At 42.5% G+C, this 25,537-nt stretch overlaps 1 protein-coding gene across 1 annotated transcript in view; it reads left to right on the top strand.

The window, feature by feature from the left end:
* The window catches only part of GC (GC vitamin D binding protein), a 302,249-nt gene that overhangs the window by 104,102 nt on the left and 172,610 nt on the right, over positions 1-25,537 (top strand). Inside the window, exons 2-5 of the mRNA XM_073590535.1 lie at positions 1,191-1,260; positions 5,006-5,138; positions 9,787-9,998; positions 10,951-11,083. Of these exons, the coding sequence (XP_073446636.1) occupies positions 1,191-1,260; positions 5,006-5,138; positions 9,787-9,998; positions 10,951-11,083 (548 nt within the window). The remainder of the gene's footprint in view (positions 1-1,190; positions 1,261-5,005; positions 5,139-9,786; positions 9,999-10,950; positions 11,084-25,537) is intronic.

Here is a 25,537-nt window from a genome sequence, read left to right on the forward strand (position 1 = left end):
TGCTCACTATGCAACTAGATAAGTTCCTTAGAGGGTCTAGTTTCCAAAATGGGGTCACTTGTGGGGGAGCTCCAATGTTTAGGCACACAGGGACTCTCTAAACGCGACAAGGCAACCGCTAAATATTCCAGCATATTTTCCATTCAAAAAGTCAAATGGCGCTCTTTCCCTTCTGAGCCCTGCCATGCACCCAAACAATGGTTTATGACCACATATGAGATATCGGTGTACTCAGGAGAAATTGCCCAACAAATTTTAGGATCCATTTTATCCTGTTAACCATGTGAAAATGAAAAAATTGATGCTAAAAGAAAATTTTTGTTGGAAAAATTAAAATGTCCATTTTTTCCTTCCACGTTGCTTTAGTACCTGTGAAGTACCTGAAGGGTTAATAAACTTCTTGAATGTGGTTTTGAGTACCTTGAGGGGTGCAGTTTTTAGAATGGTGTCACTTTTGGGTATTTTTTGCCATATAGACCCATTAAAATGACTTCAAATGTCAGGTGGTCCCTAAAAAAAAATGGTTTTGTAAATTTTGTTGTAAAAGTGAGAAATCGCTGGTCAACTTTTAACCCTTATAACTTCCTAACGAAAAAAAATTTGCTTCCAAAATTGTGCTGATGTAAAGTAGACATGTGGGAAATGTTATTTATTAACTATTTTGTGTCACATAACTCTCTGATTTAACAGAATAAAAATTCAAAATTTGGAAATTGTGAAATTTTCTAAATTTTCACCAAATTTCTGATTTTTTCACAAATAAACGCAAAAATTATCGACCTAAATTTACCACTATCATGAAGCCCAATATGTCATGAAAAAACAATCTCAGAACCACTAGGATGCATTGAATCGTTCCAGAGTTATTACCTCATAAAGGGACACTGGTCAGAATTGCAAAATATGGCCTGGTCATTAAGGTCAAGATAGGCTTGGTCATGAAGGGGTTAAATCATTAAAATAATTAGAAACAAGCATGCAGCTATGTTGATGGAAAAATTGAGGAAGATTCAATAACTTGCATTTAACAATTTTTTTTTATCTTATAGGATATTGGCCCTAAATATATTGTGTATATGTACTATATGTTTTAAGTAAATTGTCATGTGTAATAAATAAAAAACACACATACCGTTACTGTGTCATGGTTGCTGCAACCTACAGCTCATTGCTTTCTCTTGGATTTCTAGGAAAGCTGTACCAAAGAGAGAGAGTATGCCAGGAGTTTACCATGCTTGGAACAGAAAAGTTTTCTGCTGCGTAAGTTTTAAATTCAATGCACCAGTTATAACATACTTATGTTCCCATGTTCTGTTGAAGAAGATTTGAGAAATGCACTTTCTACATTGAAATGACATGAGCAATTTATTCTTTCTGGCAAAAACTTTACTTTTGAAGGAACACATTCATTAGACAATATTGTCTTTTTGATTAAAAATGTCCCTTTCCATGTGGCCGGCTTGTATGCTGCTCCATTAGATAGCACGTGTCATGAATTAATCATTGTATGTTTGTCTCCATGGAGAATAAGCAATTACCACATTATTGGAAAATACATTAAACAGTCAGTGATATTTAATTACAATTTCTAAACTTCAAATGTTATGGTTACTAGCCACGGAAGCCATGGGACCTCACGGACTGCTGATTACATGTAATTCATTCATTTTGTACCACAAAGCCTAAAACACAAAAAAATATTATAAAAAGTAAGATGATTTCTGTGCTCAAATTAAAAATTATATCTTCAAAAGCAATCTTTACTACAAAGATCTAGAACATGATTACAACTATCTTATTGCAGTTGAAGTACATCCCTACTGATACTCTTCACAGCCTCTTTGAATATTCCCTGTATGAAAATGGATTTCTAATGTATCGGCTGATGATGAACACACTGTACTCAAACATTAGATGCCTGCCATCACAACAGGTGCTTGGTCTGTGTAAGATTACATGTGGTTCATAATTATATAAATAGAGCCTGGCTGCATTTATTTAAAGACCTGAACAGGGACCACAGAGATTAGACCAGTAGAGCGCAGCCCCCAGCCACCTCTTTAAATGTTTAGGATTATAGGATTATAATATTTTTTAGATAGCAACAAAATGAATAGCCACTTCCCAACAGGTGCCTGTGGTAAAATACTTTTTTGCCTATTTAGGAAGCGGCATTTAAAGAGTTACACTGATTAAAATGATACCTGGGGTGAAGAAATCTGTTCTGTTGATTTTGTTTAATGAGTGTTTAAAATTTTCTTACAGTCATAGCTTTATGCGTCAGGGCGGGACTCTCGGTAGGGCCTTGGTCTCTGCCATGGCCTCTCCACTGCCTCTAGTGACTTTATTGTCTTCTTGGTTTAAATTTAGTGTTCTGTACTGACTTCAAGTGGCACTTGAGAACACTGATCTACTGGCAGTATTCAGGAAAAAGGCACTGATGTGGTGCATGCACAAACTGACTTGTCATTGAGCTGAGATCTAATTCTGCACATGTGTCGCAACGGCGCTATTTTCCTGAAGACTGCCAGGAGATCATGGGGCTCAAGCGCTGCCCTCAGCTAAGATGGCTTTGTCACGAAATTTAAACCCAGAAGATGATAAAGACACCAGAAGTAGTGAAGGGGTCGTAGCACAGCAAACCCACAGTCCTGCCTCAAAGTCCCGCCCCAGTGCTCGAACCAAAATCCACAAAAACAGATTTCTTCTCAACAGGTGTCATTCTAATCAGTGTAAGAGTTCCAATATGGCCATGTCGTTAATTTACTTAGGAAAATTCTGTTTACAGGTTCATGTTAAATGGCATGTGAAAAGGAGAATGGTAGTTACAACATCAGCAGAAGAATAGGGGGAAAAAGGTCGATCTAAAACATCACATTTAATAAAATAATTAAAACCAGGGAAAATACATTGAAACGTGAAAAATAGGGAAGCAAAAGAGGCCAGGTCTACACTTTCAAGCTATGTCAGAACTAAGAGCTGTATAGCTTGAAACGCCTAGACTGGACCACTCTTCTTTTTACTTACCTAATAGCTCAGCTGATATTAGTTATTTTTTTCCTTCTCTTTAAACGATGTTAATGTCTATTCTGTTGCCAATGGATAATGTTCCAATGCAGTCTAAGAGTGCCAATGTGTCATCATGGCGTCCTGGACATAGTGAAAGGTTTATTCCTACAATCACATTATTTTTCACAAAGCAGAGTAAATGAATACTTATTGTTAATATACAGACTAAGCCTAACATAAGGATATTTTTTTTGTACCACTGTCTTTTCTTCATCTCTGCCTTCTGTGCATCCTGCTTCACGTAGCTGAATAGTTGGTCCTATTTTTGCACTTCTAAAACTTCGAACAACACATGCTCCGCCTTAATGCTTAAGACCCCTCTCTATACATCTTCTATGCTCCTGACTAACCCCAACTCTCTAAAATATCATCAAATTAATCTCAGTGAAGAATTCACCTTATGCATCTGATCACTGTCTGCTCCTGTACAGTATACTGCCCTGCCTGACCAATTTTATCCTCTGCCATCTACATCAACATAGCTAAATAGATAACATGAGCCAGCACACCTGTTGGTGTACAGTGGCATGTAAAAGTTGTGGTACTCCTAGTCAAAATTTTTGTTATTGTGTACAGTTAAAAAGGTATTCCAATTTCATGATCCTATTCCAATATGTTAGGTATAATAATTATAATATTAGTAAATACATACTGTTAGAAATGTAGTATAGTCTTTCTGATTTGTTGTGTCTTTTTTCTCATGTGCAGGCTTTGCAGGACCTTTGGTGTGACCTTAGGTTACGACCAGCAGCTAACTGTCATTCTGTCATTATATCAGTGGCGATAACCATGGAAACCTAAGCTACTGCAATACCTACATATGAGGAAAGAGACATGGCAAACCTATATATCCATCTATCTATATATATATATATATATTCATTATTAACATTTTGAAAATTACAAAAAAGCAAAACAGCAGACATGGGTTCTTTTAAGCAGCTGCCTAGCACTCTGAAAATGAAAATGGTGGAGGCCAACAAATCAGGAGAAGGCTACAAGAAGATAGTAAAGCATTTTCAAGTTGCCCTTTCCACAGTTTGAACTGTCAATTAACAGGAACAGTGGAGGTCAAGATCATTTTTGGAAGATCAAGCAAAATTTCAGTGAGAGCTTCTCATAGAATTGCTAGAGAAACAAATCAGCATCCCTGCTTGACTGTCAAAAAAACTTTAGAAAGATTTATTAGACTTTAGAGTTGTAGTACACTATTCTACTGTTCAGAGACACCTGCACAAATAAGAACTTCATGGAAGAGTCTTCAGAAGAAAACCTCTCCTGCATCCTCACTATAAAACTCAGTGTCAGAAATATTCAAAAGAACATCTAAACAAGCCTAGTCTAAACAACCCTGTGGACTTATGAAGTTAAAATAGAACTATTTGACCACAATGATCAAAGGTATGTGTGGAGAAAGACTGGCACAGAATTTAAGGAAAAGAACATCTCACCAACCATTAAGCATAGGGGTGGAGCAATCATGCTTTGGGGTTGTGCTGCAGTCACGTGTAGAGGGAAGAATGCAAATTATTGATACAAACATAACACCATCTGTAAAAAAGCTGACGTTCAAAAGAGGATGGCTTCTACAAATGAATAATGATTCTAAACACATGTCATAATACATCAAATAGACTACCTCAAAAGGCACAAGCTGAAGATTTTACAGTAGTTATCCTGATTGCAAACTATACAGGACAATTAATATCATGCAGTAGTATTATACATTTACTGTATTGCACACCATTGATTAAAAGCAGCTTGTGCTCATTTATTATGTGTCCATAGTATCCAGGTAATATACCACATTAATAAATGGGACTATGCTCTGACAGCTCTATGTGTATAAATGGATACACTTTTTTATTACCTGAGTTTTCATTAGAATATTCTGTTTCCAAGAATACATCTACTGATATGTTTCTTTTCTCTTTAGAGCGGTCATCATGAATAGCAGAAAATACTCCAATGCTACTTTTGAAGAAATAGGTCACCTAGTGAAAGCCATAGTCTCACTTTCAGCAACATGCTGCGCCAAAGGAGCTGCTGCAGACTGCTATGACAATGGGGTAAGCTTATAACTTGCTTCCATTCCTAACAATAAGTCTCTCTTTCTATACCTGTTTTTTTTTCCAATTTGTCAATAAGCATGTTTTTTACAGTTATAAAACTTACTGAAGGCTTTTAAGTGAAAAATGTATTAAAGCAAGACACGGAGAGAATGTGTTTCAGGTGATGTCCTGCTGATAGCTCAGAATCATCTGAGAATGACACTTTCAGTATTCTCTATTTACTGTAGAAAAAGCTGCCTTTTAACTCAAAGAACAAGTATTTCTGCTTGGTTTCCTTGGTCATTGTTTTTCATGATCTACTTCAGCTATACAACTTAAAGGGTTGTTCCATATTTAGTCTTTAGGAACGCACCTCTCCCCTACCTCTTGGCTTCCTGCTTGCAGTGTGTGTTGTGCTCCTGATTGATTGACAGCATGATTGCATTGCTGGCCCACTCTGACCACTCTCCAAAGCTACAGGTAGAGGCAGCTTTACTTCTGCAGCTTCAGGGGAGAACAGCTGTAGTGTAGCTGGCAGGATCCACCAAACTGGTTAGCGGCAGAGCAACAATTTCATTATTGGAAAGAGCTTGCCAGTGTTGTCCAATTTGCCTTGGAGATTTGCCACAGAGCCATCATCAGAAGGTGAGTTAAGTGTTTATTATTTTATCATGTGTGTGCCAGCAGCACAGAGGGGCATATCCAGGATGGGATGGGGGGCCATGTGTGTGCCAACAGCACAGGGGGGCACATCCAGGGTGGGATATGGGGGCCATGTGGGTGCCAGCAGCACAGGGGGGCATACACAGGATGGGATGGGGGGCCATGTGCATGCCAGCAGCACAGGGGGCATATCCAGGATGGGATGTGGGGGCCATGTGCGTGCCAGCAGCACAGGGGAGCATTTTCAGGATGGGATGGGGGGTATGTGTATGCCAGCAGCACAGGAGGGCATATCCAGGATGGGATGGGTGTCCATGTGCATGCCAGCAGCACAGGGGCATATCCAGGATGGGACGGGGGGCCATGTGCGTGCCAACAGCACAGGGGGGCACATCCAGGGTGGGATGTGGGGGCCATGTGGGTGCCAGCAGCACAGGGGGGCATACACAGGATGGGATGGGGGGCCATGTGCATGCCAGCAGCACAGGGGGCATATCCAGGATGGGATGTGGGGGCCATGTGCGTGCCAGCAGCACAGGGGAGCATTTTCAGGATGGGATGGGGGGTATGTGTATGCCAGCAGCACAGGAGGGCATATCCAGGATGGGATGGGTGTCCATGTGCATGCCAGCAGCACAGGGGCATATCCAGGATGGGACGGGGGGCCATGTGCGTGCCAGCAGCACAGGGGAGCAATGCACCATCAGCACAGGGGGCAATGTGCCAGTGTAGCAGCACAAGGGGGCAATGTGCCAGCAGCAAAGGGGGGGCCATATGCCAGCACAAGGGGACCATGTGACAGGATGGGGGCTTAATAGATACCAGGATGAGGGACATATATATGATTTGTAAGACGGACACTGGCATTATAAGACAGACCCCATTTAACATAAAAAATGTGTCATGATCCCAGTGCAGGTTTTTGAGCTGCATGTCAGGGGTTAATGTCTGGGGCTCAGTGCAGGTTTTGACCTGCACACATGGGGTTAATGATAGTGGCCTCTTTCTGGTTCTGGGAGAGCTTCTTAAACCCCTGGGAAGCTTCTATCCCTGCCAGTTATACTTTTGCCTTGGGTCTAGTGTGCTGACCCCTGTGTGCCTGTGCCTGTTTGTTGTTATAGCTTGTTTATATGGTTCTGACCCAGTTCTGTTTTCCTTTGTGAGTTTGCCTGTTGATTCTGTACTGCGTTATTATCTCTGTGTATGACTCATTGCCTGTGACCTGACTACTCTCTGCTCGCCCCTCTTGTACCTTGCAGCAATCTCTGTGTGTGACTCATTGGCTACGTCCTGACCATTCTCTCTGTCTGTGCCCCTTGGTAACTTTGTCTCGCACTTTCGCTGCTAGGAGTTCTCTTGCTGCTCCTAGCTCCCTGGAGTTTAGGCCACGCCCCTAGCAGTCACGTGCTTCAGGTCCTGCGGCTCTGAAGTTCGCATCTACTCGGCTGCTGCCCACTCCACAGGTATCGTTGAGCACAGTTCGCTTTACTCAGGACACGCGCACTGGCTCAGTGAGCAAGTTCAGTGCGGTGTTCCTGACAAAATGTTTTCTCTTTTTCTTCACCAAATTTGGGTATGTGTCTTATAATCAGGTGCATCTTATAAAGTGAAAAATATGATATATTTATGTAAATAAAAAAACAATAGAAGTACACATATTTGGTATCGCCGCGTCCATAATGACCTGCCCTATAAAACTGTCCCACCGTAAAAACGAGGCAAAAAACAATGCTTTATCATCATACCGCCGAACAAAAAGTGGAATAACACGCGATCAAAAAGACGGATATAAATATACATGGTAACGCTGAAAACGTCATCTTGTCCCGCAAAAAATAAGCCACTATATAGCATCACCAGCAAAAAAATGAGAAAGTTATAGCTCTCAGAATAAAGCAATGCAAAAAATAATTAATTTTTTCTATAAAATAATTTTTATTGTATAAAAGCGCCAATACATAAAAAAATGATATAAATAAGGTATCACTGTAATCGTACTGACCAGAAGAATAAAACTGCTTTATCAATTTTACCACACAAGGAGTAGTATAAATGCCCCCCAAAGAAATTCATTAATTGCTGGTTTTTGTTCATTCTGCCTTCCAAAAATCAGAATAAAAAGTGATCAAAAAATGTCATGTGCCCGAAAATTGTACCAATGAAAGCGTCAACTCGTCCAGCAAAAAACAAGACCTCACATGACTCTGTGGGCCAAAATATGTAACAATCATAGCTCTAAAAATGTAGTGATGCAAAAACAATTTTTTGCAATAAAAGCGTCTTTTAGTGTGTGACATCTGCCAAATATAAAAACCTGATATAAAAACCAGCAAGAAATAGTAAATCAAACCCCCCTTTATCACCCCCTTAGTTAGGGAAAAATAAAAATGTGGTGATGCAAAAACAATTTTTTGCAATAAAAACGTCTTTTAGTGTGTGACATCTACCAAATATAAAAACCTGACATAAAAACCTGCAAGAAATAGTAAATCAAACCCCCCTTTATCACCCCCTTAGTTAGGGAAAAATAAAAATGTGGTGATGCAAAAACAATTTTTTGCAATAAAAGCGTCTTTTAGTGTGTGACATCTACCAAATATAAAAACCTGATCTAAAAACCTGCAAGAAATAGTAAATCAAACCCCCCTTTATCACCCCCTTAGTTAGGGAAAAATAATAAAATAAAAAAAATTATTTATTTCCATTTTCCCATTAGGATTGGGGTTAGGGTTGGAGGTGTGTTGGGGTTAGGGTTGGAGTTAGAATTGTGGGATTTCCACTGTTTAGGCACATCAGGGGCTCTCCAAATGCAACATGGCGTCTGATCTCAATTGTAGCAAATGTTGCATTGAAGCGGCGCTCCTTCCCTCCTGAGCTCTACCATGCGCCCAAACAGTGGTTTACCCCCACATATGGGGTATCAGTCTACTCAGGACAAATTGTACAACAACTTTTGTGGTCCAATTTCTCCTCTTAACCTTAGTAAAATAAAACAAAATGGATCGGAAGTAAATTTTTTGTGAAAAAAGTTAAATGTTCATTTTTTTTAAAACATTCCAAAAATTCCTGTGAAGCACCTGAAGGGTTAATAAACTTCTTGAATGCGGTTTTGAGTACCTTCAGGGGTGCAGATTTCAGAATGGTGTTACTTTTGTGTATTTTCAGCCATATAGACCTCACAAAGTGACTTCAAATATGATGTGGTCTCTAAAAAATGGTTTTGTAAAATTTGTTGAAAAAATGAGAAATCACTGGTCAACTTTTAACTCTTATAACTTCATAACAAAAAAATGTGGCTCCAAAATTGTCCTGATGTAAAGTAGACATGTGGGAAATGTTATTTATTAAATATTTTGTGCGATGTGACTCTGATTTAAGGGCATAAAAATTAAGATTTGGAAAATTGCAAAATTTTCAACATTTTTTGCCAAATTTCCATTTTTTTCACAAAAAAAGCAAGTCATATCATAGAAATTTTATGGCGGTCATAAAGTACAGTATGTCATGAGAAAACAGTCTCAGAATCACGGGGATCCATGGAAGCGTTCCAGAGTTATTACTTCATAAAGGGACAGTGGTCAGAATTGTAAAAATTGGCCGGGTCAGAAAGGTGAAAACAGACTAGATCGCGAAGGGGTTAAAAAAAGAAATTCCTGAGACAACTTATCTCAAAACATACACAAACTCCATTTTGTAAAACAAGGAGATGCATGTAGAATAACCAAAATGGTGTTGGATAGATAAATATCATACTCTCACAATAGTGATATGGGAAAGTGCTTTGAACAAAAAATATAACTGTTTAATACATTAAATATGAATGTGTTAAAAAAAATAAAATCATAGCACTATGTGTACATAGGTCCATAAATTTATTTGTTTTGTTTATATTTGGGTTTGTTATAGTTTACATACTATTTTGTTATATTTTATTGCCTGTCAATTTATAGATATCTATATTTCTTGATGTCACTTATTTATTGCACTCTATTTTTATCTTAAGGCATCTGCCTTGTCAGCTAAATCCTGTGATCCAAAGTCTCCATTCCCTAAACACCCGGGTGTTACAAGTTGTTGTGTTCACAAGGGTCTTGAAAGAAAACTCTGTTTGGCTGACTTAAAACAACCTCCAAAAGAATTTCCAACCTATGTGGAACAATCTAATGAAGAAGTATGTGATGCCTTTAAGACTGATGCGCAAATGTTTTCCACAAGGCAAGTCAAAATATATTATTACTTTTGTGTCTTCAAAGAGTGAGTATATAAGTACAATAGGCTTGCTGTCAGTGCTCTCACTGAGCCAACTGGGAATGCATTGAATGATGTATATTTTATTACAGTGACTGACACTTATCTAATCAGCTCTCAGACAAGCTTTTAAGATCTTTACAAAAGTTCTGCAGAAATATATTGAGCATGAATAGTTTGGATTTTATAAAGGTTTACATTTTTAAAATTTTAAACTTCTGTAGTTCACCTGAATTATTAGTGAGAGGATAAAATGTTAACATAGAGTTATGCAGCACAGTATAAATATTGAGAATCTGAAGTCCCAGTAGATACATTTTGCCCGAATGACTGCAAAGCCAAAAGCCAAAAGCTAACTCTTCTGACTCCATCATTGGAACATTCAGCTTGGCCAAGCGCTCCTGTTTTCTCTGAGAAAGTCACTGCCAGGCAACGTTTCAGGGAGAACCAAAGGATCCGCTGTTGAAATTTTCTTCCTTGACATCAAGAGCACAATTTTTCACCTAATTTCCCCCTTGGTAACACTTCAGTGATATTGAACATTTCCTGCCAGGTTTCCATACAGATTAGCTGATTTCTGGGAATCCCAGCAGCAGGGAATATTCCTTCAAGTAACCTTCTAAGAAATGAAAATGATCTAAAAGCACATAATTTCTTTAAAGCACAGGGCAAATCGGGGATGTAAATAAATTTGGTGCAAACAAGAAGTAAGGTGGGTCACTTCTGCCTCCAAAGCAGGTGGAATTGTGCATTAAAATAAACTATCATACTGAAAACGGCCCGTATATTATTCATGCACAGGGGCCCTCTTCTCTCTGTGCCTGCAGCTCGGAAAAATCATTAAACTTTGCTGAAGTCCAAAATGGAAAAATATGAAAATAATCATCAATGTGTGTGTGAATTACTTCTTTCCTTCCAGATTTTTATATGAATATTCCAGTAATTATGCACAAACGCCGCTTCCTGTTATCATCAATTCTACAGAAAACTATTTGAGCATGGTAAAGGATTGTTGCACATCTGACAAGTCTACGTTATGCTTTCTAAAAAAGGTGGGCTTCTTATTATGTTATCAATGATTGTGTTCGCTGATTTAACAATTTCAATTGTTATGATCAAACTTTTTGTTGATAGCAGATTAATCTCTGTACTTTCCAGCCGCTTAACACTGAATATATATTTATACAGGAACAGAGAGATAACACAGCTTACAACTGATATTTATAATAGCTTAGGATGTTACCATCAAGACTGTCAACTTTCAAAGTAAAAGTAAAAATGTGCTCCAGCTTTCTAACACTGCTTTACTGTCAATATAACACTATTGCTATAGACAGAAACTCATGCACTATTAACCCCTTCATGACATGCACCGTACATGTACCGCGCATGTCGGGTCTCCCCCTTTGATGTGGGCTCCGATGCTGAGCCAACATTTTTTACTGCAAATGTCATCTGAATTGAACAACTGACATGTACCCCTAACAGCCATGGGTGGAATCGCGATATGCCACTGTCAATCTCTGACAGTGTGATTTAACACAATTGTGCCATAAGGACGTCACTTAACCTGCCCATCGGCGCTCGTGTCGCTGATAGCTTGACAGCCCGGTGTCTGCATTAGGCCACTATGGTTGTCATTGCTGGTTAGCTATGAGTGCCGCCCAGTGATCGGCGCTCATAGCAAGTGAGTATTTATGCTACACAGAGCAGGGCTTCAGCACAAGCGATCAGATGATCGCAGCTTCTAGTCTCCCATGGAGCCTATTAAAGCAAATGTAAAGTAAAAATAAATGCTTTTAAAAATATCAAAAATAAAAGTTTAAATCATTCAACCCATTCAAAATAAAACAATTAAAAAATATACACATGCTGTATTTGTTATTGATATGTTCAGAATTGCCCGATCTATCAATATATTAAAAGTATCAATCTAATTTGTAAATGGCATAATGAGAAAAAAGTCAAAATGCCAGAATTACGTTTTTTTAGTTGCCACAACATTGCATTAAAATGCAATAACGGGCGATCAAAACAACCTATCTACACCAATAGGGTATCGACAAAAATGTCAGCTCAGCACACAAAAAATAAGCCCTCACCCAGCCACAGATCTTGAAAAATGGAGACGCTACGGGTCTTGGAAAATAGCGCATTTTTTTTCTTTTAACAAACTTTGGATTTTTTTTCACCATTTAAATAAAAAAGAACCTAGACATGGTTGGTATCTACAAACTCATTGTGACCTTGCAAATCATAATGGCAGGTCAGTTTTAGCATTTGGTGAACATAGTAAAAATAACAAAAACTATTGTGGAATAGCACTTCATTTGCAATTTCACCGCTATTTGAAATTTTTTTCCTATTTTCCAGTTTACTATATGGTAAAACAATGGTGTCATTAAAAAGTACAACTCGTCCCACAAAAAACAAGGCATCACATGGCCTTGTTGATGGAAAAATTTTAAAGTTATGGCTCTGGGAAGAAAGGGAGCCAAAAACAGAAACGCAAAAATGGAAAATGGCCCGAGGGTGAAGGGGATAAATAGTAGTAAATAGAAGTTTTTGCAATTTCTGATTTACACGTTCAATCTGACCATTGTTTTTTTAGTAGTTGGCAGATGAAAAGGTCTGTTCTATGTAGATTTTTCACAGAATACCCTCCAGAACATGGAAACAAACTGAGTTCCTCAATGAGAAACAATATTTCCTGGAATCCCATGGAGATGAACAATGTGTTTGATGAACAACTTTTTTAAAAGCACCAGAAAAAAACACTATTAACCTGCATATACAGTATGGAATAAATCTGCAGGCTAATAATGTTATTAATCTGCCCGCTGCCTGCCCAGGAAAAAAATTAACTTTATTCTCCCTGGCAGCTTTTTGATTTCAGTCACGGTGGCGGTCTTGGCACGAGTTCAGTCACTACTCTGAGTATAAAGAGTGGTGGTTGTAACCCACCCACCCATGGCTCTGACTGACAGTCAACTCCAGTACAGATCCAGTGTCAGTCAGGACAGGGGGGTGCAGTTACAGCCACCGCACTGTATGCACACCAGAGCTGCCCTTGTGGTTGAAACTGGAAAAGAATAATGTTTATTTTACCCCCGCAGTGTTTGGCTAAGTGCAGGAGCCAAGCAAGGTAATAACACTGTAAACCTGCAGATTACCCTCATATGTGAATGTCTGAATGTTAATAATGGTTTTTTATTGACAGGTTTTTTTTAAGTCTTGAGTTAGCAACTGAGGCAAAAAAAAACAAAATGTCACTGTTTGCTAAATCTATTCAGAATTACCCAAATAACAGTCTTCCCTTCTGAGGGTGGAAAGCTAGTAACGAAGTCCATTGAGAGGTTGGTCCAAGGACTTTTTGGAGTTGGTAAGGGCTAGATAAATCAGGCAGGATGAATTTGGGGGATTTTGCCTCAGACACAAATATCACAAGCGAGCACATATTCCTTACAATCTCGAACAATAGTTGACCCATGGCCACCAAAAATACCTGGCCACAAGGTGACCCACGTGAACTGTATGGGATTCCTGTAGGACTTGCCAATGGAACTGAGGAAGAATAAACAATTTTTGAGTGGCAACATTATCAGGGGATAATTCTAGGGATCTGCAGATCTTCTATCCAAAATCTTACAGAATTTACAACTATATCTTCAACTAGAATAGGAAGTGGTTCAGAATCCTCAGACAGGGATAGACAGAAAATTTGGGAAAAGTGCTTCAGCTTTAATATTCTAATATCCTTGTCAGGTCTAAATATCACAACAAAATCAAATCTTGAAAAGAACTAAGCCCATCTAGCTTGACGACTGTAGATTACTTTTTTTTAACTAATTCTAAGTCAGATTTGTGTGGTCTCTAATAACATTGACTTTATGTTTGGCACCTTCAAAGAAGGGGTGCCATTCCTCGAAGGTCCACTTATTTGTCAACAATTCACAATTACCAATGTCATAATTCCTCTCGGCAGATGAAAAATTTTGTAAAAACAAGAATAATGGACAAAGTTGAGTGAGAGATGAGGTACCTTGTGACTGCACCACTCCAATTCCAACCTCAGAGGCATTGACCTCCACTATAAAAGTATGAGCTAGGTGAAAAGCTTTCTCTTAATTCAGTGAATGCACTGAATTTTCAAACCCAAGAAAATTCTGCAATGTTTTCAGAGATTTCAGTTGCACCCAGTCCTTAATAGTATGGATCTTGATTCAAAAAAGATATATTGCAGAAAACTTACCTCCTGCACCAGAACCACACAATTTTCAAGATTAGCAAATAGAGAATTCTTTCTGAGTCTTTGTAGTACAGTGTATACATGTTGAATATGTGACTTAATAGAAAGTGAATAAACTAAGATCATCCAGATAGACAACTACTTATATCTCTAAATTTGTCATTAACAACATTTTGAAAAACAACGCATTACTTAGGCAAAAGGCATCATGAGATACTCATTGTGACCCTTAAGTGTGTTAAATGCTGTCTTCTCCTTCTCTTATATGGATATGGTTATAATGGTCTCCTGAGATCATGTTTGGTGAACTGATGTGCTCCCAACACCTGGTCATAGAGATAAGGAATGAGTGGCAGAGGTTACTGATTCTTTACAGTGATTTTGTTACATTAAGGCCCCGTCTCACATAGCTTGATAGCGAGATCTCTGAAACATCACAGATTTTGTGACGCAACAGCGACCTCGCCAGCGATCTTGCTATGTGTGACACATAGCGGTGACCGGCCCCCCGCTGCGATACCACTGATCGTGCTCGAATGTCCCAGGCCATTTTTTGATCATTGGTGTCCCGCTGGCCAGCATGCATCGCTGTGTTTGACACCATAACAATGGCGAGCGACCTCGTTGGCGACTCAGAACTCACGCTATCGAGGTCTGAGTCGTCAGAATAGCTGCTGTGTGACAAGGTCCCAATGGCCGCCGAGGTCGTTATATGGATCACCTCATCATTGCTGCGTCGTTGAGTAGATCTGCCTGTTTGACATCTTACTAGCGACCATTTAGCAACGTACCAGTGATCCTTACCAGGTTGTATTTTGTTGTCGAGATCACTGGTGTGTCGCTATGTGTAACGGTACCCTTACTGGTAGCTAATGCACAGTCTTAGATCATCATCTTTTTTGGCAACAAAAATAGAAAGTGATTGTCATCTACTCATAACATGGACCATCTTATGATTGCTTTTTGTTGACTGTCTGATATATAATCTATCATGGCTTAATGTTCTGGACCAGAAGGATTATATATTTTATCCTTGGGGAGACAAGAGTTTGAGACAAATGGGACAGACAGAATATCTGTGTGGTGATCATTTTTCAGATTAAGACACACAAAAAAAATCAGCAAAAAAGATATGTCCTTCAGATAAAGAATTGGGAAAAACTTTACACAAATTCACAAATAAAGACATACATTTGTTTTGCCACTCAGGGCTTCAGTGTACAATACGCCTCTGGTGCCAAGCAATGACCAGGTTATACATACGAAACCAAGGCATACCCAAAACAACAGCAACAGACAGATTTTCATGGACAAAAAAATTACATAAATTCAAAATATAATGTACTTACAAGCACGTACAAATTCTTAGTGATACACTTCATCGCAGCCTGGATGAGAGCTGTATCAGTGCTAGCTGTGACTTATATAAAAACATGATTTTAGTAAGGGTAAGCTAAGATATTTTGCTACTTGGACATCAACAAAATTTGCTTAATGACCACAATCAGAACCAACTCTAAGCTACACAGATTTTTCTTGATAAACAAACAAGGAGCAATCATTTTGCAGAATCATTGGTAAATACCTGTGCACCTAGATGAACATCTCCAGATGTTGGCATGCTTCTTTGGCAGGAATGCATTTGACATCCAGAGCCTCCTTGTTTGTTACCAAGAACAAGTGTTTGTAGTCTAATCCCTTGATGTTGATGGGAATGTGGCACCTCAATCTGAATGGCCTCCTCAGTAAAGACAATAGGCACAAGAAGTGTTTGATGGAGGTGCAGAGTGAGTAGTGCAGACCTTCTACAGCTGTGCAAGAGCTATCCAGATGTGTGCTGCAATGTGTGCTATATGTTTACAGACTTGCCAGAGGAAAAGACCAACTTTACATCCAATAAATGCAAGCTTTTGACTCTGTTAGAGGAAAACGTGCATAGTCTTCATGAGAGGATAGTTACACTAAAGTTCATCAAAGAAGATGAGAATTTCTTTGACTGAGCAGAAGAACCTCTTCAGAATATTGCTAGAGCAAGACATTTTCTGCATTTATGCAGAAGCTAATGAAAGAGTAGAAATAACTATTCAGAATGTTCAAAGAGAATCACCTTTCAAAGTACCTACAGAAGAAAAGATATTAAAACATGTGACCAAAAGAAGCAGGAGGATGAGGAGGCAGTCATCACCCATACCGCTGAAGAACTGCTATCAGGCTCTCACACAGGACATCTATGAAGATGTACATCAAAAAAAGTGTTTTGCCCACAAAAAAACACTAAAAGTATTCAGAAGCCTCTTGAAAGGAGAAAAAGAAGCACTGTGGTGAAGAAGAAAAGGACAGTGGTGGTCGTGGGGGATGCCCGACTGAATGGAACAGAAGCTACTATCTGCCAACCGGACATCACCTCACAAAAAATATGCTGTTTTCCAGGTGCCCAAATCTAAGATGTGTCTGATAGGGTATCAAGACTGTGAAGTGCTCCAGACGATCACCCATGTCTACTAATACATGTAGTAACAAATGATACAGCAGAAAAGACCTGGAAACTGTATGCAGAGACTTTGAAGACCAAGGATGGAAAGTGAGGGAACTGGGAGCACAGGTCATCTTCTGATCTATCCTCCCAGCGGATGCACATGAAACAAGTAGATTAAAAAGGATTCTATAGGTGAACAACTGGCTATATCAATGGTGTTGTCAGCAACTTTTGAGTTTCTTGACCATTGAGTTAGAGGGAACTACCTATATGATGGACTCATTGATAGAGATAGGTTGCATCTTACAAAAACAGGAAATATATATTTGGTAGAGGTCTTGCTACACTCATCAGGAGAGAGAGTAGTATACAGCCAGGAAAATATATGCAACTAATTAATTATTTTGAGAACCCTGCTATTACAAATTAAAATAAAAAGGCAATTCTGAATGAAAAAAGAGGAGCAAGAGAACCTTCAAGTTAAAATGTGTCTGCACAAATGGACAGAGCATGGGAAACAAACAAGAATAATTGCAGCTGCTAACTCAGGAAGAAAGATTGATGTCACACCCTTCACTGATACTTTGTGGGATAATACACACAATTGAAATGCAAACCTTGAAGGCTACAACTTATTCATTAGAAACAGCTTTAACAAAAGGGGAGGTGGTGTTGCATTGTATGTTAGGAAAGTGTATATATATATCCACAGAGATCTAAGTTTCAGAGAATGGTAGCTCTGTAGAAAATGTTTGGTTAAGAATACAAGGAGAGAACAGAAAGACATTATTGTAGCTGCTTCCTATAGGCCACCTGGACAGACTAAAGATGTTGATGAATTATTTTTACATCAGATGTCTTTGTTCTAAAAAAAGGCAGATTTTAATGATCCAATGGTTGGCTGTTGTAAAGGATAGATGCTTTTTGCTAAACTAAATTCTCACTGCACAATCAGTAACAATCCTGAAAAGAAGGAAGAAATGGAAGTAATTAAAGAAACCAGGATGGATGAACACCAAACTTAAACACTTGTTAAAAAGAAAAAAAATGTACTGTATATCAAATGGAAAGAGAAGGACATATCTAAAGAAGAATATAATGCTGTCTGTAGAGAATACAGGAGAAGCGATAGAAGATCTAAAGCCAGTAAAGAAGGGGGGAGTTTGCAAGCGATACCAAAAGCAATAAAACAGGATTGTGTGGGTATGTCAAAAGCAAAATAAAAGTCAAAGAAGCTATAGGATTTTTACACAATGAAAAGAGTTGAGGTGGTTAAAAGTGATGTTGAGAATTCCGATCTTTTACATTCCTATTTTGCATCTGTGTTCTCTAAGAAAGCAAACATCAACTGATTTTCACTGTGCTATCAAAGGAATAAAAGACCCGTAGAAGCGCAGAAGTGCGAAACGGCCGTCATCACTCTCACACTCCATCTCCCATTCTCCCTGTGGACATGCTGTGAACCGCTTGATCAATAGAGTTGAGCGATACCAGCCGATACTTGAAAATATCGGATCGGAATGGATCGGCCGATCTTAAAAAAAGTATCGGTATCGCCGATTCCGATACCGGGAACCAATGCAAGTCAATGGGGCCAAAATATCGGAATTAAAAAAAACCCTTTCTTTCCTTGTAGGTTAATTCTACATGAAGAAAAACAACTAAGAATAATGTAGAATGTATTGTGGGAGGTGGAGGAGACATTAAAGCCATAGAGGTTTAGCCCAATCAAATGGAATAGCAGGAATTAAACTTTTTTTTTAAAGATGTTAGGAGTTACAAAGATATTGACTATGTTAGCCTCATTTATATTTTGCCAGACATGTATGTCTTCTTCTTCTTTCTTCTTTCTTCTTCTTTCTTATTCTTCTTCCTTTTTTTACCTTCTTCTTCTTCTTCTACTTCCTTTTTTTACATTCTTCTTCTTCTTCCTTTTTTTACATTCTTCTTCTTATTCCTTTTTTTACATTCTTCTTCTTCTTCCTTTTTTAAATTCTTCTACTTCCTTTTTTTACATTCTTCTTCTTCTTCTTCCTTTTCTTACATTCTTCATATTCTTCTTATTCAACAATTATTATTCTACATATTCAACTTCTTCATCTTCTTCCTATTCTTCTTCATCATATTCTTGTTTGTGTCAGGCATTCCTGTAGTTGTTATCTAGAAAAGTTAGAAGTTTACACCTTCCGTTCTGCCTGTCACAAAAGATTTACAACAGGATTTGTCCGCGTTCAGTTTGGCCTGCAGCAGCAGGCCTTTTCCAGGGGCACCACGAGGAGGAACGGACTCACCCCCATACACTGCTTAGTCTTCTTCTGCTTATAAATAAGATAATATCATTTGCTCAGAGTATTAGTCTTATGCTTAATGTTCTTCTGCTTTGTTTTTTTTATGCTTCTTTGTCTTCTCTCTCTTGTTGTTCTGCATCTTGGTGGTTGTCTTCCTGTTCTTTGTCCTCTTGAACCAGCTGACGGTACTGGCACCTGGAGGGGCAGCAGAAGGAACAAGAGCCAATGGCACAACCGAGGACCAGCTGACGGTGCTGGAACCCGGTTACTAAGCAGGAGGTACCTGTGCTACAAAGCACTACCAAGGACCAGCAGACGTTGCCGGAACTCGGATACCGAGATGGAGGCACCTAGGCCAAAGGCTCTGACGAGAACCAGCTGACGGTGCTGGAACCCGGAGGGGTAGCATAAGCTGCAAGAGCAAATGGAAATAGCGAGGACCAGCTGACAGTGCTGGCACCCGGAGGGGCAGCAGAAGGAATAAGAGCCAATGGCACAACCGAGGACCAGCTGACGGTGCTGGAACCTGGTTACTAAGCAGGAGGTACCTGTGCTACAAAGCACTACCAAGGACCAGCAGACGTTGCCGGAACTCGGATACCGAGATGGAGGCACCTAGGCCAAAGGCTCTGACGAGAACCAGCTGACGGTGCTGGAACCCGGAGGGGTATCAGAAGTTACCCCTGAAAAGCAAAGTTGGCATGCCGCAAGCTGGCCGCAGTTACCGAATCACACAGTCCTACAGGGGGTGCTTGTCCTACTGGCACTATGGAACAAGCCTTTCTTACCAGAACCCGCAGTCCACATAGGAAGCACCTAAACTGCTGGCACCCTAGCCTCGGCTAACCCAACCGCAACACGACATGGCAACTTGGGGTGGCAAACTGACATTGACACTTCCCGGAAACAGCAGGCAGGGCTGGAACCAAGCTGGGCAGGAGGGAGTACCCGTGCCAAAGTCAGTTATGAGCAGCAACTGGCGATGTTGGAGCCCAGGACAAGCACTTAGCAGGCTGAGGCCTGATGTGCTGTCAATTGGGAGGCAGCAGGACAGATTGCCATCAAAACAGCAGGGGATCAGCTGACGTTACTGAACCCCACTGAGACACGGGAGCAAGTATCTCTTTCCATGTGGACGGCACTTCCGAACTACAACTGGCTGTGTTGAAGCCCAGGAAATAGGAGGGTGTAGGCAGAGGCCTACTGTATTTTGAATTAGGTGACAGCAGGAGAGACTGCCATCCACAAAGCAGGGGATCAGCTGACGTTACTGAACCCCACTGAGACACGGGAGCAAGTATCTCTTTCCGTGTGGACGGCACTTCCGAGCTACAACTGGCTGAGTTGAAGCCCAGGAAATAGGAGGGTGTAGGCAGAGGCCTACTGTCTTTGGAATGCGGAGACAGCAGGAGAGACTGCCATCTCCACAGCAGGGGATCAGCTGGCAATGATGAACCCCACTAACACTTGAACGAATGTGTTTGGCTCTGTGGAGACGACACTTCTGAACACCAACTGACGCTGTTGGAGCCCAGGATTAGGCGTGGAGCAGGCTGGGGCCTACTGGATTTTGGCAGGTGAAGGCAGCAGGAGACTTGCCATCTCCACAGCAGGGGAACAGCTGGCAGTGCTGAACCCCACTAACACTCTAACGAATGTGTTTGGCTCTGTGGAGACGACACTTTTGAACACCAACTGACGCTGTTGGAGCCCAGGATTAGGCGAGGAGCAGGCTGGGGCCTACTGGATTTAGGCAGGTGAAGGCAGCAGGAGACTTGCCATCTCCACAGCAGGGGAACAGCTGGCAGTGCTGAACCCCACTAACACTCTAACGAATGTGTTTGGCTCTGTGGAGACGACACTTCTGAACACCAACTGACGCTGTTGGAGCCCAGGATTAGGCGAGGAGCAGGCTGGGGCCTACTGGATTTTGGCAGGTGAAGGCAGCAGGAGACTTGCCATCTCCACAGCAGGGGAACAGCTGGCAGTGCTGAACCCCACTAACACTTGAACGAATGTGTTTGGCTCTGTGGAGACGACACTTCTGAACACCAACTGACGCTGTTGGAGCCCAGGATTAGGCGAGGAGCAGGCTGGGGCCTACTGGATTTTGGCAGGTGAAGGCAGCAGGAGACTTGCCATCTCCACAGCAGGGGAACAGCTGGCAGTGCTGAAACCCACTAACACTTGAACGAATGTGTTTGGCTCTGTGGAGACGACACTTCTGAACACCAACTGATGCTGTTGGAGCCCAGGATTAGGCGAGGAGCAGGCTGGGGCCTACTGGATTTTGGCAGGTGAAGGCAGCAGGAGACTTGCCATCTCCACAGCAGGGGAACAGCTGGCAGTGCTGAAACCCACTAACACTTGAACGAATGTGTTTGGCTCTGTGGAGACGACACTTCTGAACACCAACTGACGCTGTTGGAGCCCAGGATTAGGCGAGGAGCAGGCTGGGGCCTACTGGATTTTGGCAGGTGAAGGCAGCAGGAGACTTGCCATCTCCACAGCAGGGGAACAGCTGGCAGTGCTGAAACCCACTAACACTTGAACGAATGTGTTTGGCTCTGTGGAGACGACACTTCTGAACACCAACTGACGCTGTTGGAGCCCAGGATTAGGCGAGGAGCAGGCTGGGGCCTACTGGATTTTGGCAGGTGAAGGCAGCAGGAGACTTGCCATCTCCACAGCAGGGGAACAGCTGGCAGTGCTGAAACCCACTAACACTTGAACGAATGTGTTTGGCTCTGTGGAGACGACACTTCTGAACACCAACTGACGCTGTTGGAGCCCAGGATTAGGCGAGGAGCAGGCTGGGGCCTACTGGATTTTGGCAGGTGAAGGCAGCAGGAGACTTGCCATCTCCACAGCAGGGGAACAGCTGGCAGTGCTGAAACCCACTAACACTCTAACGAATGTGTTTGGCTCTGTGGAGACGACACTTCTGAACACCAACTGACTCTGTTGGAGCCCAGGATTACGCATGCCGCATGCAGAGGCCAATGGGCAGCGGTTTTTATGGAGGTTGTGGACTACTACTGATTCTAACCATGCTCCACTTAGGCCTCTGGCTCCACTGTCTCTACTATTTACCCTGGCCTCCAACCCCGCCAGCTACATCTCTGAAGTGGCGTCAGCACAATCTACACTTGTTCCTGTGTTACTGGTGCTCAGTCCCGTCAGTTGATCCCCTGATGTTTGTCCGGCAAGTTCGCCAGCTCTGTCCTCATTCCCACTACTGGTTATGGGAATGTGGACAGAGCAGGAGACCTTGCCGGACACACATCAGGGGATAAACTGATGGGACTGAGCCACAGGAACACAGGAACAAGTGTAGATTGTGCTGACGCCACTTCAGAGATGTAGATGGCGGGGTTGGAGGTCAGGGGAAATAGTAGAGACAGTGGAGCCAGAGACCTAAGTTGGGCACGGTTAAAAATCAGTAGTGGTTTGAATGTTGATGGAGCTGGTGACTTTGCCGTCCACACAGCAGGGGATCAGCTGGCATTACTGAACCCCACTAACACAGGAGCTAGTGTGTTTCTCTGTGCAGACGACACATCTGAGCGACAACTGGCTGTGTTGAAGCACAGGGATTATAGTTCAGGTGGTAGAAAAATGAACACACCAGCAGACCTGGATACAGTTGCCAACCACTAATTTAGTCTGTAAGAGGAATGGCAAAGTCTTTGGAGATCCAGGCCTTGTTCATTTTCAGAAAAGTCAGCCGGTCAACATTATCGGAAGATAGTCGCGTGCGACGGTCTGTTAGTACACCACCTGCGGCACTAAAGACACGTTCCGATAATACACTGGCAGCAGGGCAAGCCAGCACCTCCAATGCATACTGGCTAAGCTCTGGCCATGTATCCAGCTTAGAGACCCAAAACTTGAAGGGGGAAGAGCCATCTGGGAGTACAGCGACAGGGCAAGACATGTAGTCTGACACCATCTGACGGAAGCGTTGCCTCCTGCTGACTCGAGGCGTCGCTGATGGTGTAGACAATTGTGGTGGACACACAAAACTTTGCCACATTTGGGCCATAGTGGTCTTGCCTTGTGCTGCGGCGCTGCCTCTGCTCCCTCTTTGTGCAGAGTTTCCTCCACTGCCTCGACGCACAGAGCTGCTTTGTAAAGCACTAGCAACAATGCTGTCGGGTGGAATGGAAAACATTATGGACTGCACCAGTGACTCTTCGTACTCCCGCATTTTATGCTCCCGGTTCAACGTTGGTATGAGCCTTTGTACGCTGTCCCGGTAGCGAGGATCTAGGAGGGTGTACACCCAATAATCAGCCGAGACGAGAATGTGGGCGATGCGGCGGTCGTTTCTCAGGCACTGCAGCATGAAATCAACCATGTGCTGCAGACTCCCAACTGCCAAAGAACCGCTGTCCCCTGTTTGAGGCGTGACCTCGGCCTGCTCTGCATCACCCCACCCTCGCTGTACATACTGAGTAGAGGTTTGTGTACCTCCCTCCTCTGGAGAGATGTCTTCCTCCTCCATCGACTCCTCCTCATCCTCCTCACAAAGTGTCCCCTGCCTAGGCCTTTGTGAGGAAACACGTAGCGCAGACTGTCCAGAAGCAGATGGCATTTGGGACTCCTCATCCTCCACCTCTTCTGAAACCTCATCCCTTAGTGCTTGCAGTGTTTGTTGAAGCAGGCAGATAAGGGGGACAGTCATGCTGACTAGTGCATCATCTGCACTCGCCATCCGCGTGGATTCATCGAAGGCACGCAAAACGAGGCAGATGTCCTTCATAGAGGCCCACTCAATGGTGCTGAAGTGTGAACGGCGCACAGTGCGACTTGTTTGCGCCTGATGCAGCTGGTACTCCATGACTGCTGCCTGCTGCTCACACAACCGCTCCAACATATGTAACGTTGAATTCCACCGGGTGGGTAGGTCACATATGATGCGATGTTCCGGAAGGCCAAATCGTCGCTGCAGAGCAGCGAGGCGCGATCTTGCCGTGCTGGAACGTCGCAAGTGAGCGCACTCTATGCGGACCTTGTGCAACAGTGCAGCAAGATCCGGATAGTCCCTCAGAAAGCTCTGCACGACCAAGTTAAGAACATGTGCCAGACATGGGATGTGTGTGAGGTTGCCTAGGCCAAGAGCTGCCACCAGATTTCGGCCATTGTCACACACTACCAAGCCCGGCTGGAGATTCGCTGGCCCAAACCACACATCGCTCTCCAGCTTGATAGCATTCCAGAGCTCCTGCGCTGTGTGGCTTCGATTCCCCAAAGAAATTAATTTGAGTACAGCCTGTTGACGTTTGGCCACGGCTGTGCTCATATCGGTCGTAACAGGCTCCTGCTCTGCTGTTTCTGAGGAACTTGAGTAGGAGGAGGAGTCTATGTGTACAGACTGGAGTCCTGCAATCCATGGCGTTGGAAGAACACGTACAGCGCCACTCTCCAGATCCGTACCCGGCTCCACAACATTGACCCAGTGGGCAGTGAGGGAAAGGTATCGTCCCTGTCCATGGTTACTGGTCCACGCATCGGTGGTCAGGTGGACCTTGCTACTAACGGCGTTTAGTAGCGCATGTTTTATTTTGCCCTCAACATGTTTCTGCAGGGCAGGGACGGGTCGCCTGCTGAAATAAAAGTGGCTGGGCACGTTGTATTGGGGGACTGCCAATGCCATTAAGTCCCGGAAGGTGTCAGTGTCCACCAGCCTGAATGACAGCATTTCAACTGCCAGAAGTTTGGCAATGCCAGCATTCAGAGACTGTGCTCGGGGATGGTTTGCCGAGTAAGGGCGCCTTTTATCCCATGCCTGCGCTACCGATGGCTGTGATGGATGGGAACGTGCTGCTATGGGTGTAATCTGACAGGGTCTCCGGACAACAGTGGCAGAGGTTCTTCCTTGGCGATCCTGTGAGGAAGCCGAACCAGCAGTGTGTGAGCTGGAGGAAGAGGGCCCAACACGAACTGAAGAGGTGGTAGGTGGTGCTGTACGTTGGCCTACGTCTTCAGGGTGTCTCTGCAACTCCAACTCGTGCTTGGTGCACACATGTTTCCACATATTTGTGGTATTGAGGTTGCTGACATTTCTCCCTCTTTTGACTCTCTGATGACACAGCTTGCATTTGACAAAGCAAATGTCATCTGCAACTGTGTCAAAAAAGGACCACGCACTGCAACTCTTGTGAGCGCCCGGTTTGCCTTTGGAAGGAGGAATGCTCCTAACGGGTGCCGAAGTGGAGGGTACAGGCAACCAAGTCTTCCCCCTCCCTCTGCCTCCTGTTTTGGCCGGTAGGGGAATCTCTTCCTCCGAGCTGCTCCCACCACCTTCCTGTTGCTCACGCCATGATGGGTCAAGGACCTCATCATCTTCCCTCCCCTCTTCAAACAGCTGCTTCTCCGGGGTTGTCTCGCCAGCACCGTACGCACCAGAAAGTGGCAACTGAGTCTCGTCATCATCTGATGCGTACTGAGGTGTGCTGACCATAGGCACTGGCCCACTCGCCTCTTCAGA

The sequence above is a fragment of the Dendrobates tinctorius genome, unplaced genomic scaffold, assembly GCF_039654945.1.
Source record: "Dendrobates tinctorius isolate UK_male_01 unplaced genomic scaffold, ASM3965494v1 ptg000011l, whole genome shotgun sequence".
In the NCBI taxonomy this organism is placed as follows: Eukaryota; Metazoa; Chordata; class Amphibia; order Anura; family Dendrobatidae; genus Dendrobates; species Dendrobates tinctorius.